The following is a 14,734-nucleotide window of genomic DNA, read 5'->3' on the forward strand; positions in this document are numbered from 1 at the left end:
AATGGGGCGCCAAGTGTCCGCCAGTATATTCTGTGCAATTCAAGCAATTCCGTACACAAAATGTGTTTTTATTCAGACGAAAATCTTTTCGTCATGACGCTGTTTTATTTCGTACACGAAATTTATTTTGTGTCACACAAAATTAATTTTGTCTCAACGAAAAAATTTCGTCTAGACGAAATGTAATTGCGTCCACAAACTTTTTTTGGCGTGCCATACTCCGTCCAATTCACGCCATTCCGTACACAAGTTTTTTTGTTCATATGAAAATGATTTCGTCATGATGCAATTTTATTTCGTATACGAAATTATTCTTGTCACACAAAATAAATTTTCGTCGAGACAAAATGTAATTTCGTCCACAAAATTTATTTCGTACACACGAAATGAATTTTGATCTAACGAAATGGCACCCCAAGTGTTCAAAGGAAAATTCTGTAGGAAAATTTGTGTTTCACTCCAACGAAATTCATTTCGTCATGATGCAGTGTGATTTCGTATACGAAATTTATTTTGTGTCACACTTATAATCAATTTCGTCGAGACGAAATAAAATTGCGTCCTCAAAATTCATTTCGTTGCGATGCGAATATCTATTCCGTCGATGAAATGATTTTGTGTCACATCACAAAAAATTCCGTCGACGAAATGATTTTGTGTCACATCACAAAAAATTCCGTCCATGTAAAATAATTCTGTCTCCTCTTTCTGGCAGGGTATATGAGATCGTCGCTGATTGGCTGCACCTTGCTCAAGCCGATCTTCGATCGATCGATATCCGGCCGCGGGACGGTCACACTCACAGGTCGGCATGTTGGTGAACCTTTCCTGTTTAGCTTAGATTTCACGTTATCATGGTTATTCATGCCAACAAGAGCTGCAAACAACTTCTCTAATTAGTAGAATGTGGACGGACATTGCATTCGTAAGTTCAGCTATGTTTGAATTACGTTGAAAACAAAATGGGAAATCGTAGTGGTTGCCATACCTGCTACTTTCATTTGCAAGAAGCTGTGTACTGTAAAAATTATAGTCCCATGTATTCAAGTTTGTGTACTGTAGTCAGACAAAGGGGGGATTGGTCTTTTCTGCACACCTAAAATGGTGAGGAATTATACAGGCTGAAGATATTTTGGCCTAGAACTTAGCAAATAATGTAAAATTCATACAGAGCAAAATGCTGAAAATTTCATTGAAATCAGATGACAAATATATTTTTTTTTAATTTGAAATAACAAATTTATTCAACAGTTTGGGCATGTTGGGCGGGCTTGGCCGCAACTTGGCGCAAGTTTACCCAGCCTCACTAACCTCGTACCCCGGGGCCGGGGCACTTGAACAAAAAAGTGGTGGGGGTGTGCCGCAGGAGAGACAAAAACGGGGGCCTTGGGCTTGGAGCGGGAGTATTGTAAAAAGGAGGGTCCTCGGAACGGGGTTTGGAACTAAAATTTTGTGAAATGGGGGTCCTTGGAAGTTGGAACGGATCGATCGCCAGCGTGTGAGTACGTGCGTATGCATCCCTATGGAACGGGCATCCGTGATGCAGCTAGCGCAGCCTCCGCCGGGTGCGCTCGCTCAGAGACGATGGTCGGACAGCGCTCTGTGGCCGCTTTTCACCAAAATTGCAGCAGATCAATGCGACCGGAATGGCGTAACGAAAAATATGCGAAGCTTTGGAGCGAATTTCTTCTTTTTTCTAGATAAGAACAAAATGCTTTGCCTTGGAGCAGCTTTCTTTGTTTTTTCTCAATAAGACAAAAATGCTATGCCTTGGCTTGGAACGGAAATTTGGGTGTAAAAATGGGGGTCCCCTCCGCGGCACATACCCACTATGCATTATATACTGAGTGCCCCCCCCCGGGCCTCGTACTAGTGTGAGTGCCCTAGCCTAGGCTACCCACTTACACGTATTGCGATGTTTCAGTCTTGATTCAGGCCCTCTTCAAATTCAGCTCCTCTGTAATTATGCTCTCGCAGACAAAGTCCGGAGGGGGCATTAAGCGTTCCATCTGTCCATTGATTTGCCTGCCTCCCCCCCCCCCCCACTTGGTTTCAGTGCAATAAATTGAAATATATTTGATTGTTTTTTTTTTTAATTTAGGTGTGTTGGTAGATGACACTCTAGGCACCGTGCCTATTAATTCCTGTGTTAAAAAAGTGAGTGCACGCGAATTAAAAGTTGGACTTAAATTACTAGATTTTAACATGGAACTCCATTAAGAAAACTATTTTTAATTAGTCCCTAGATACTACTTCTTTTCTTGGGGTATTGAAGCCTATTCGTCCAGAACTTGCTCAACTTTTGCGACTAGCCTTGTCGCCATAGGGTTGTACACATCCTCGTTTAATACTGATTGTCACGTGACACGGCAATGTGTGTGTGTGTGTGTCGTTAGGCTGTTTGGCCTGTATTCAAGGCGTTCTATCCGTTATGATTTTATATTGAAGCAGAATACATCAGGTATAGGCCCATGTCAAGTCAAATCGATACAGGGATCGAGGAGGGGGGAGGGGTAGAGCAAAAAATTCCCAGTCACATGGTATGAAAATGATATTTTTTAATGATTGTTCATGCATTAGGGCAAACCCCTGTGTGGCAGGAGCATGATGAGTAAAAAAAATGAAATAGTAGAAAGAGGCCGAAACATATGGCACGTGGGAATAAAGTTGCTTTATATGTTCCAAGCGAATGAAGCAAGCGAGAAAAAACCTTTCGTGCAAATCTAAATTTGAGACAGATATCTTACCTTACACTTTTCCTAATTTTGGTTTCTTTAATTCCCTTCATTTTTTTATATCTTGGTTGTACGTAGAACATTCGGGGGGCATGCACTGGGCATAACCCTGGCTTGTGTACCCCAGTGCTAAATCAGCAGGTGGGTTTTGATATCTCTGGATCTTTAGCAATTTTAAAACTTTTTATAGAAATGGATGAGAAAATCCCTGCAATCTGATTGGTTGAGAGCAATGCAAAAATTTTACTGGGCTGCATGAACGATATCCCGATAATCAAAACGCAACGATATCCACTGTAAACAAGCAATCGCCCGAAAAGGTCATTGTGATGTCATCGCGCATGTACTGTTACCGTCACTTGTTTACGTCAAAATTTGAATTTCGATCAAAGCAGAATGAATCAAAGGATGCAAAATGATCTGTAAGTACAAATACGGTACCGTAATTGTCATTGGGATTAAAACTGCCCACATACTCGTTAGTTGAGAAGTCCAGACATACATGTACGATCTAACGTTAGATCTATACTGCCCTGGGCTGGCTGTGCACAGCGAAATATCCACTGCAGGCCCAGGCAGGCGCTGGCCCCCGGCGCGGCCCGCATACACACACACAGCTACATGTATTGGAGGTCGGAGGCTGCCTCAACTGCTCAAGATATAGTCAATGCAAAGCTGTATCTGGCATTTTGGGTATAACAATATCTTTGTGGCAACATTATCCAGTTAAGCCCATATTTATGTTGTCCAGGGTTATCAAAGTGTCTGCGCTCTGCATTAGATTTTGGAATTTTCATGCATCGATCCGGTAAATAAATCATGCGTCCAGTAAATAAATCATGCGTCCGGTAAAAAAAATCATGTGTCCGGTAAATTAAATTTACCGGACGCATGAAATTATCATGCATCCAGTAAATCATTAATTTTTGTGGTTTATTAAAAAAAAAATTCCATTCTATAAAACAGATGATGCATGGGTTTCTTTCGTGGGTCAGTGGAACTGTGTGCATGTGGTTACCTTGTACACAGAGTTCCTACTGACCCACTCTAACGCATCATTTGTATATAGATGGCTACTATTTTTTATTAAATCGCGAGTGTAGACCTAAATGTAATTATAGAAAAACATTTCGTTAAGGTTTTTATTTTTTTGACCCCCCCCCATAAAAGAAGGAAAAACAATTATAAATGAAGTTATAATATACACCCCTTTAATGATTTCGCTTTTTCTTCTCTCTTTTCCCCTCCTTTTTTTGGGGGGGACCTTTTCGTTTATTTCCCAGTCTTCCCTTTCTCCCCCCCCTCTTTCCTTTCTTTCCTTTTCTCTTATCTGGATTTTTTTTCCGGTGAAATCCACTAGGGATCAAGGGCCAGCCTGCATGCCCCTGCAGCGGTTTACGCCTCTGCCGTGGTATACGCATGATCTTAACCCTAAAAAGACTGAATCAGCCCCCCCCCTCGACATTTTTCGTGATAAATCCGCCGCGCAAATCTTTTTGACCGCGTTGCTCGCTGACTTTTTACTTTCAAGTCTCGCACAACTTTTGAGACCAAATTGTGACCCCCGGGTACACAGTTTCGAAATTACGCAACATTTCGTTCGTGCATGCAGACCCAAAATTACTCAAAAACGTGAATTTGTGTACAAATCCAATACAAATAGTGTTTTTAGCCAAAATTCATAAATGTATTATTATTTTTCCTTTTACTGCTTAAGATCAATTTATTTTATCTTTTTCATGGTCAAAATAAAGTCCCTGACAATTTCCATTGAAAAAACAATGAAAAACAAAGTCGAAAAACAATGAAATACATAAGAAATTTAGAAAACAATAGAATACATAAGAAAATAAACATGATGTTGAAATTTTTTAAAAATAAATTTGATCAGATGCCTATCTAGAGTAGGTGAAACAAAAATTAGCATTTCAGGGGCATTATTTTATTAATTAGAGCAAACTAATGATTTTACGCAAAAATTAGCATAATTAATGAAACATGAGATTTTTTGCATAATTTGATGTGATAATTTGGTAGATTATGCCATGGGTAATGTGTGCCAATTTTCGTCGCGATCGCGCAATCGACGTCCGAGATCATAAGGGGGCGCTGAATCAGCCCCCCTCCCCAGTCTTCTTAGGCATCGAAATAGCCCAGTCTATTTAGGGTTAATCATGATTAAAACTAGAGGTAAATCCAAGATTTTCCAAAGTAGGGGGGGGGGGGTGGGGTGAATTTTCTCAAGTACAATTAGACAACTCCCAAAAAAGGTTCTCACTTAAAAAAACCGGTCATTTTGTCTCACGTAAAGTGATGGTCACTAAAAATGAAAGTCATTTCGTTCGCGTGATATTCGGCAAGCTCCCCCAAAAAAATAAATAAGAAAAGGGAAAGTCATTTTGTCCATGTTATATTTGGCAACCCCCCCAAAAAAAAATTAAAATTAAAAAAAAGGTTTTAACTGTAATAATGATCGAAGGTAATTTTGTCTTGCGTAAAATTTGACAAATGAAAAATAAGATTGTCACTAAAAAAATGAATGTAATTTTGACCCACATAAAATTTGGCAAGCCCCCCCCCAAAAAAATGAAAAGGTTTTAACAAGCAAAAAAAAGGCTAAAAAGAGAAAGAAGAGACAAGAATATGAACGAAATATATCCCCATTACAAATAATGCTGTGATCATCATGAGGGAGGGGTCGCATAACTAATATAATTCCAAAATATTTACTATAAATCTCAATAGGGGGATCGTGTAGAAATGCTCACCAACAGTGAGCATTAATATAATCCATTTTAATTTCAACTAATTTTATAAAGTATTAAATGTCTTCCCACCAAATGAAAGTCATATCGCATAACTCCAATTTGTATTAAGGCGTACATTTACCAAAGTCTTGGGTTTGAAATCAGATTCAGAACAGCATTGTCCAACCGGCAACCCATATTTTGGGTAATGTCGCCTATGAGGTCCAAACATTAACATTAATCATTGGTACTAGGAGTGTGTGTGTGTATTTTGAGTTTTTGACAGACGTATATCAATCAGGTTTGATTATTTACGTCTGGGACCGACCTTTAATGTCACAATCCGAAAGACGTGATCAGGGCTCGAACCTCTGCATCAATGTGTAACTTCCCCACAGCTTGGAGTGGGTGACACCATAGGAGTGGATGACACCATAGTAATAATAATAATAATATTCCACATATTTATATAGCGCTTAATGCATCGGAACGACGTCTCTAAGAGACTAAGCGCTTTCCAGACTCAGTATTACCACGGTCATCAGAACCTTGTATGCCTGCGTACAATGTATGCACCTTCTCCACTCCCTGGGGAGCACTCCAACAAGAGTTCCAAGACTCAATTGCTAGGCATACTACATTATACATAGGCTTTCACATCCTACCAGGTACCCATTTAACACCTGGTGGAGAGTGGCAAAGTGGATTAACGCCTTGCCAAAGGACGCTAGTCCATGGCGGGATTCGAACACACGACCCTCTGATAGTACAGGCCAAGTTTGAATTTGGAGTCGGCAGGTCAAAACACATTAAATATGCAATTTAGTTTCCGCATGATAATGTCTTTTTTATGAGTTATGAAATATTCTACTTATTTGAACAAATTTGGGTGTGTAGGTAGATGATACCAATACAGGCTAAGTTCGAATTCGGAATATGCTGGTCAAAGATCACAGCTCATTAAATATGCGAGTTGGATTCCTCACGATATCTTATCAAAAGTCATCAGATTTTTTAAAATTTGGGTGTGTTGGTAGATGATGATGCACAGCATTTATATAGTGCCATATATCTGTTAAAGACATTCCAAGGCGTATTGGAGGAGCCAGCCAATCTGGGTCGCCTACAAGGGTGCGCACACAGAACTGTGACCCGCAGGTATCTCCTCCCAATTACTGGTTGGGGGTATCCGGGTGGACCACTACACTGGGTCATTAAATATGCGAGTTGGTTTCTTATAAAATAACATCAATATGAAATAATCACGTAGGCCTTATATAAAAAGTGCAAAGGCAAGCAATTTTTTTTCTTACTTTTTTTGGAACTTTTATATATGTATTTAGGATGTATTTTGTCCTGAAAATTTAACATTCTAGGCACCGTTTGTGATCCTGAACAAGATGTGTGTGTTCTAGATAATTACTGAGAATGCCAAGCACGAACATAATTTTTAATAAGTGTTCTAGCATGATCCTGTTAAGGACTGTTTAACCATGAGGATGGTACATATTTCAATAATGGGAATGCGAAGCACGAGCTGAAAATTGTTGACATTCCGACCTAAAAAAAATGGTCATTTGTTCTATGCACTAGATCATAAAATGATAGGTACGTAACTAAATAATTGATGCGAGTGCAAATTGGGAATTTGAGTGTGGCAAACTGATTCTGTTTGGTTCTGCTTGCGTAGACTGGGGCCCGTTTCTCAACACCGTTAAGTCTTCTAACTTCTTAACTAAATTGGAAATAGTTAGCTACCTGTTAGCGAACTGTTTCACGAATCCCTCTTTGCCAAGATCGGGGACAACTTGACCAAATAGTTATGACATCTCCAAACCTGTCATAACTTACTTCTTTCTTAAGGATCAAGTCCACCTCAGAAAAAATGTTGATTGAATCAATGGAGAAAGACCAGACAAGCACAATGCTGAAAATTTCATCAAAATCGGATGTAAAATAATAAATTAATGACATTTCAAAGTTTCGCTTATTTTGAACAAAATAGTTATATTAACGAGCCAGTTACATTCAAATGAGAGAGTCGATGATGTCACTCACTATTTCTTTTGTTTTTTTATTGTTTGAATTATACAATATTTCATTTTTTACAAATTTGACAATTAGGACCTCCTTGCCTGAAGCACAAAATGTTAAAATAATGTAATTCCACGTGTTCAGGGAGGAATGACACTTCATTTCACATGACAATGACGAGAAAATAAAAATAATTCATATTTCATATAATAGATTACAAAAGAAATAGTGAGTGATGTCATCAGTTTCTCATTTGCATATCGACCGAGATGTGCATAACTGTTTTGTGAAATGAAGCGAAACTTTAGAATGCCATAACTTTCTTATTTTACATGCAATTTTGATGAAATTTTCAGTGTTATGGTTGTTGAATTTTTCTCTTTTTATTCAAATAAAGTTTTTGTTGGAGTGGACTTGTCCTTTATGTAGTGATATCATGTGGATAGACTGTGACATTCAAATGAGCCTCGAAATTTGAAAATTTTATTACGTAATAATTTAAAGAAAAATGAATTATATAGCAAACAAGTGGGATAAATCATTTAATAGTAATTGTAATGCACAGAAATTATAACAAGTGTTAATTTAAGGTAGTAAAATAATTGAATTGACAAAGATTCTACCACTTCAGGTCATCCATAATTGGACTCGTTTTCAGACCCTTATCAAAATTTTAATAAATTCTTCCTCTAATATACGCATAGCATTCATAAAATTGTGCGTTTAGGTATCTAAAGAGTTTAACAATCCATGATAATATATTTTTTGATGATGTTTGGAATCCTGAAAATCTGTTTGATTATCATCATATTAAAGGCAAAAAGAAGCTGCTGAAAACTGCTTATCTAAAAAAAAAAAGAGCCAATGGAGTAAATTAGAGAGTCAAAAGGGGGCCTAAGCTTTCGATCCTAGCAGAATCTTCGTCGGAGGCAAAATGACAAACATAAAGTGGAACAACCATGATATAGACCACAAACATCCAACAGCAACACTAGAAACCATCATGTTAGGAAGAAAGCCTTATGGTTTACTTACGTAAACTATTCAAATTTTATATCTTGGGATAAATATCTCAATGTCCACTTACATGTGATTTTTTTTATCATGATATGAATTAGTGTTAATTTCATTTCCTCAGAAATTTAATGCCCATGTCTGCATGTTTAAGTACTTTTTAAGCATATTTTGCCTCTATTTTTTGCAACTTTTGGAAAATTTGCTATTTTGTGACTAAGGCTACGTCTGGTATGTACTTTCCACCAATAGTATCAATATGATATTAATGGATTCTAGTTAATCCTTTTGGGTAATTTTGGAACTAATTCTGTGTTTGGTAGATAAATAGGACTAACTTGTCCAGGTGTTGAGAAACGGGCCCCTGCTGATGAGTAGGCCTAGAGTTTTTATGCCCCTGCAGATGAAGCCCGGAGGGGGCATTAAGTGTTGCCCCTGTCAGCCCCCCCCCCTTGGTTTCCGCGCAATAACTTGAAAAACATTCAATGGATTTTAAAAAATTTGGTGTGTAGGTAGATGTCACCAAAATACAGGCTAAGTTCACAGCTCATTATGCAAGTTGGTTCAAAATTTATTTTTTTGATTATATTTATATGCGTATTGATTTCTGCATGATATTAAGTTCAATCATATTGAATAGATTTCTGATCGCGTTAACTGGGGCCCGGGTTGGCACGTTTTAACCAGTGTGTTTTAAAACACATTTTTTTTACTTGTGTGTTATAAATAAATCCTCTTTCTCTTCCCCCTTTACTCTTTCTTGATTGCTTTGTCATGTTCCTCTTCTCCCTGTTCAATCTTGCACAGCAATCAATATTAAGAATATCATTTTAACAAACAAATCTATGTGATTAGCTCACTTTTATCTACAATAAATTCGTAAACATGGCAGGGCCACACAACATTCAAGACTATTTTTGGAATGCATGCATGGTTACGCAGTTATGATATACACAAGTGCATATTATCAGATCCGAATTGCTTAAAAACTTGATTTCATGTACAACTCAATGTGAGTCATTGCCAAAATTTGTATCTGTATCATTATTTTCAGAAATTGCTGAAAATTTCTATTAGTAATAAATTTGAAAATCTGTACATAAGAAAAATGAAAAAGTAAAAAAAAAAAATTACCAGTAACCTACATAGACTGGGCTATTTCATTTCCTAAGAAGACTGGGGGGGGGGGCTTTATGATCTGGGCAGTCAATCATGGGATCACAGCGATGATTGGCAAACGCATTACCCATGGTATATTCTAAAAAACTATAATCAAATTTTGCCTAAATCTCATTGCTAATTTATGCGTAAAATCAAAAGTTTGCTCTAATTAACTAAATAATGCCCCTGAAATGATCACTTTTGGTTCACAGACTCAATATATTTCAACATCACACTTATTTTCTTATGTGTTTATTGTTGTTTCAATGGAAATAGTCGGGGACCATATTTGACCGTAAAAAAGTTGAAATTAATTGATTTTAATCAGTAAAAGGAAATATAATGGCACATTTATGAATTATGGCTAAAAACACTATTTCCATAGATTTGTACGCAAATTCACATTTTTCCAGCAACTTTTGGTCTGCATGCACTTCCAAAATGTTGTGTAATTTCGAAAACACATACCAGGGGGTCGCAATTTTGGTCTCAAAAGTTGCGCGAGACTCGAAAAAGTGAGTGAGTGATGCTGTAAGTCTGTGAGTGATGCGGTAAAAAAAATTGCGCAGTGGATTTATTGCAAAATATGACAAGGGGGTAAATCAGCCCCCAGTCTCATAAGGGTTAAAAACATTATATAGGCCTACTGATTGTTTTTAATATACATTTGATCAGAATTCCTGAATTAAAAAAATAAGTAGTTCAAGGGCTATATTTATAGGTTTGAATTGAATTTGTATTTTATGCCCTAAAATTGGTATAATTGATTCAAATGAAATAAAGCATATTGATTTACCCGAAATGAAATTAAGCTTTGAAACCCAATGTATATCAATTTTTCCATTGTGCAAATTCTCCTCGCCCCCCCCCCCTCGATTGACAAGACTCAGGATACCTAGGGACAACACGTATATAATCATGTATTAGGAATGAAATGTCATATTACTTATAAAGTGTTTTTTTTTGTAGGCATTCAATTTCCATGATTTAGTAATTTGGGGGGAAATATCAACTTTTCTGTTCAAAATTCATAAACAAAATTGTGGTAATCTCTTATTAAAACATCAAGAACTGAAATCTTATTTTATTTAGTGTATAGTTTAATTGATTTACAGAAAATTGCATCATAAAACAATAAAAAAACATTTTGTACTACAATTCTGCGGGGGCATCTGTTTCCTTTGGACACGTCAAACTTTCTTAATTATGTGTAATTGATTCTATGACATGTGTTTACATTTGCTGCAGATTCCCATTCAGCCATTGGACTGAACCGGTACCAAGACCGGAACTGTAACACAGTAAGGATGGTCAATATGAAGCGAGCTTCATTGAATTCCTCCAAGAGCTCTGTACTCTGTTCTGATCATTTTGAAGATGCTTGCTTTGACCTGGGCAGACGATACGTCTTAAACAGGATGCTGTCCCAACCATATTTGATTTCCCGCCTCGTCTTCAGAAGGTACAGTGGATCTATATCATACATGCGTTCTAAAGAAATATATATTCTGTTTTATCTACCTTTGTTTTGATAGAACATTGCTTTAATTATTCAATTTTCAGTAGCAAAATAGAGATGAAAATTATCCTAATCAGGAGGATAACCATGGACCGGGGCCTATACTGTGTATTTACAGTAAACTACTAAATAAATATATTTTTTAAAATTTGGTTTAACTCATAATCCTGGGCTACTTTGAGATTGCATAGCCCAGGGAGGGGGAGGTGGGCTTTTTTGGTCCCCCTCTTCAGATCTTGCCTCTGATCAAAACGAAAACCAATGCACACATCAACATCAATGTAATCTGCAAGCATGGAACTAAAGGTTACAGAATTCATTAAAATTTATTGTTAATAAATTATTTATTGTTAATAAATTAGTAATGCTAATTTATGCGTAATAGAGAATTCTTTGTTTTAAAGGTTAATCTCTAAAGAATTCCCGAAATTCTATGATTTCTAACAAAGTTGCTCAAAAATAAATGGTAAATGACATTTCTAATCTTATGTATTTTATTGTTTCTATAATTCCATATGTATTTCTTTGTTTTGGGGCCTTATGTATTTTATAGTTTTTTTAATGGGATCTGTTCATGGCACTATTCTGATTATAAAAAGCAAAGATTTGATTATTTTCAACCAATAAGTGCAAGAATAATGATAAATTTGTCAATTATGACTGAAAATAGAATTTCCATTGGATTAAATGTGTATACAAAATAATATTTTTGAGCAATTTTTGGTCCGACATAAACTCATAAAATGTTGCGTAACTGAATATCCGGGTATCTCAAAAGCTCTGCAGAATTGACCAAAAAGTAATCATGGTACCTCATTTCTCATTGTGGACTTATCATGAAAAATGTGGATGGGGAGGGGAGTTTATTAAGCCCCCCCCCCCCCCGGGGCTAGATAGGGTTTATATATCATGTATATTTTTAAAAAAATTATCTTGTTGCAAGTCACTGCAAAAGGTTTGATTTCTAAACGAATATTGTTCTTCATGGATAATCGAATATTTGATTGAAAAATTATCTTTGAATAGTTATCTTTTCATTCTTGTATCTGTTTTTGTTCAATATTGTTTTTCTTATTTTTTTATTAATTCGTCTCCTACAGAATTCACCCAAACCAAGGTATTTCCCAAAAGACTTTTCGATTCAGCAAACAACCTCCCAGATACTGCAAAGACACCAGTGCCAAAGTCTTCAGCACCTTAATTTCTCGAAGACCACTCCTACTGAATACCAGAAAGTCCAAGAGGGGTAAAGTGGAAGTCAACAACAATAATGGACTGTATTAAAACTTGGAGAAGAGGCTGAAAACCACACAGAAGTCCTACCTTATACATTACTTGCTTTTAAGTTTGGACAAACATTGATTTGCACAACTTTACAACAAAAAATTTACGCTGTGTGGATTCTGATTATTTAAAATAGCTCAATGAAAACGTTTATCACTGGGCATGTAACAAAAATGAATTCATTGAATTTGAAGATGTCTTACAGTATATTCATTCTGATTTGAATGTCAGAAGAGAAAAAAGTTTGTGAAAAGTAGGAATGACGGCAAGCTGACAGAAGAATAGAATACATGTAGGATAGAACAAGGCCACAGTTATAAATGAGCTGTTGGATAGAGACAAAAAGATGAATTAAGAATGGGGGTGATAGAGAAATAGAGACAGGAATTGGGGAGCCTGTGATGAATGCCTGAGAAAGTAAAAATTACCATATTTTATTTTTTTAAGGATTTGAACAGTCAGGAAGAATGTGGTCTTTTTTCTGTTGTTATTTCTCAAAATACTGGTATGTTTTGTGTACAGAAAGGGGTATAATCCTTTGCAATAATCACTCTCACAGAAAATATTAACTAATCAAAAGAAAAGTCAAATATTTCACTGATTTACAATTGTTCGGTCACTCTCATATCTAAAGTTACCCCCCCCCCATCATTTCAAGGTATTGGAGAGAGAGGTTGGGCAGGACATGGCTGTCAGCAGAAAAAAAATGCAGGGTGGGGCAAAACAATTTTGGGATATGTGCGAGGGAGCGAATGCGACAGAGCAGAATTTTGTGGGGGGGGGATATATGCGAGAGAGCAAAATGACAGAAGGAAAATGCAGGGGCCAAGAGATTTGAGGAATATGTAAGAGGGAGCGAAGTGACCAAGCAGAAGAAATGTAGAGGACAACAAATTGTTGGGTATGTGAGGGAGCAAAGCAACCAATTAAAAAAGGAGGTTAGTCAAAACGTTCTTGAATATGAGTAAGGAAGCAACTTGTTCACTTCCGAGCAGTAGGACTCGTTTTAAAATAGCTTAGGAAATATGTGTTTCCTAAGCATGGTAAACACATATTGTAGGCCTATAGTACAATTTAGGTGCTCTAAGAGTTAAATTCTGAATGAGCTGCATTTGCTGGTAAATCATGCGCAGAGGATCTTTGTCTTTTATCCATTTCTACACTTTTCTTTAGATTTCAGTTTTAAGGCGGGAAGGATCCCACCCTCCTGTGGATGCTAATATTTTGACTGACCCTGGGTAAATAGAATAATTACAAAAACAAAAATGATGTTTTAATATGAGATTTTTTAATGCCCCTTGAAAGTCCACCATCTTTCTCACTCTCTCCATCTTTGTTTTTATTCATTTTAACTTTCCAATTCTTTCTCTCTTGATATCTATAAAGTTCAGGTTCACCCTTTTAACTTGCACTATTCCAAGCCCCCAACCAATTGGCATCCACAGGAATGGGGGAGTGGGGCTTCCCCCTAGAAAATAAAGTCAAACAAAAGAAAAATGTGGAAAATAGAAATGGATAAAGACAAATAATCCTCTACGCATGTCTTACCTACCAATAGTTCATTCACAATTTAATACCTAAATTCTACTGAGTTTACCATACTTAGAAAATGCATATTTCCTATGCCATTTTTAAACAAGTCCCTATCGCTGGGAGTGAACGTGTTGCTCACCAGCACGAATTCGAAAATATTTTGATTGACCTGGGGCCCGTTTCATAAAACATTTGCCGCAGCGGCAACTCCCATTTTCTGCGGCAAATCTCAAAACAGCGGCAAATGACAATTTCTGCGGCAATATTTGATGCAGCTATTTGAGCTGCGTCAAATATTTGCCGCAGATACTTTCAGGGGCAAATGACAATTTCTGCGACAATATTTGATCTATTTGAGTTGCGTCAAATATTGCAGCAGAAACGGCTTTTTCATCAAAATATCAACAATTTGGAGGGCCTAACAACCATATTGCTAAAGTTTTTGATGATATTGAATTGATAAATTGCTTTTTGTCATTCTAAATAGAAAATACAGGTATTTTCACTCATTGACAAATAAAAGTAGATATTTATTGAATCACTAAATTTATTGAATTGAATTTACTGAATTTATTAAAGTCAAATTTATTTCATTAAATAGATACATAGGAACATCCATTGTGTTCCTGCAAATTTACACTTTAAAAAAGTATTTCTTTATCCTGTAAAAGAATGAATAATTGTCTCAGTTTGTCAAAGATGTTGCG

At 36.6% G+C, this 14,734-nt stretch overlaps 1 protein-coding gene across 2 annotated transcripts; it reads left to right on the forward strand.

The window, feature by feature from the left end:
• Positions 1 to 706: 706 nt before the first annotated feature.
• On the forward strand, positions 707 to 14,412 carry LOC121410452. Of its 2 annotated transcripts, none has more exons than XR_005969338.1 (3): positions 707 to 925; positions 10,940 to 11,153; positions 12,311 to 14,412. XR_005969338.1 is itself a non-coding variant. In XM_041602555.1 (3 exons), the coding sequence occupies exons 1-3, from the start codon at positions 3,151 to 3,153 to the stop codon at positions 12,492 to 12,494; spliced, it is 405 nt and encodes a 134-aa protein (XP_041458489.1). In that variant the 5' UTR covers positions 3,026 to 3,150; the 3' UTR covers positions 12,495 to 14,412. The 2 variants fall into 2 exon arrangements, 1 of the variants encoding a protein (XP_041458489.1); XM_041602555.1 differs by lacking the exon at positions 707 to 925 and adding an exon at positions 3,026 to 3,157.
• The last annotated feature ends 322 nt before the right edge of the window (positions 14,413 to 14,734 follow it).

Source organism: Lytechinus variegatus, chromosome 1 (assembly GCF_018143015.1).
Source record: "Lytechinus variegatus isolate NC3 chromosome 1, Lvar_3.0, whole genome shotgun sequence".
NCBI classification, from domain to species: domain Eukaryota; kingdom Metazoa; phylum Echinodermata; class Echinoidea; order Temnopleuroida; family Toxopneustidae; genus Lytechinus; species Lytechinus variegatus.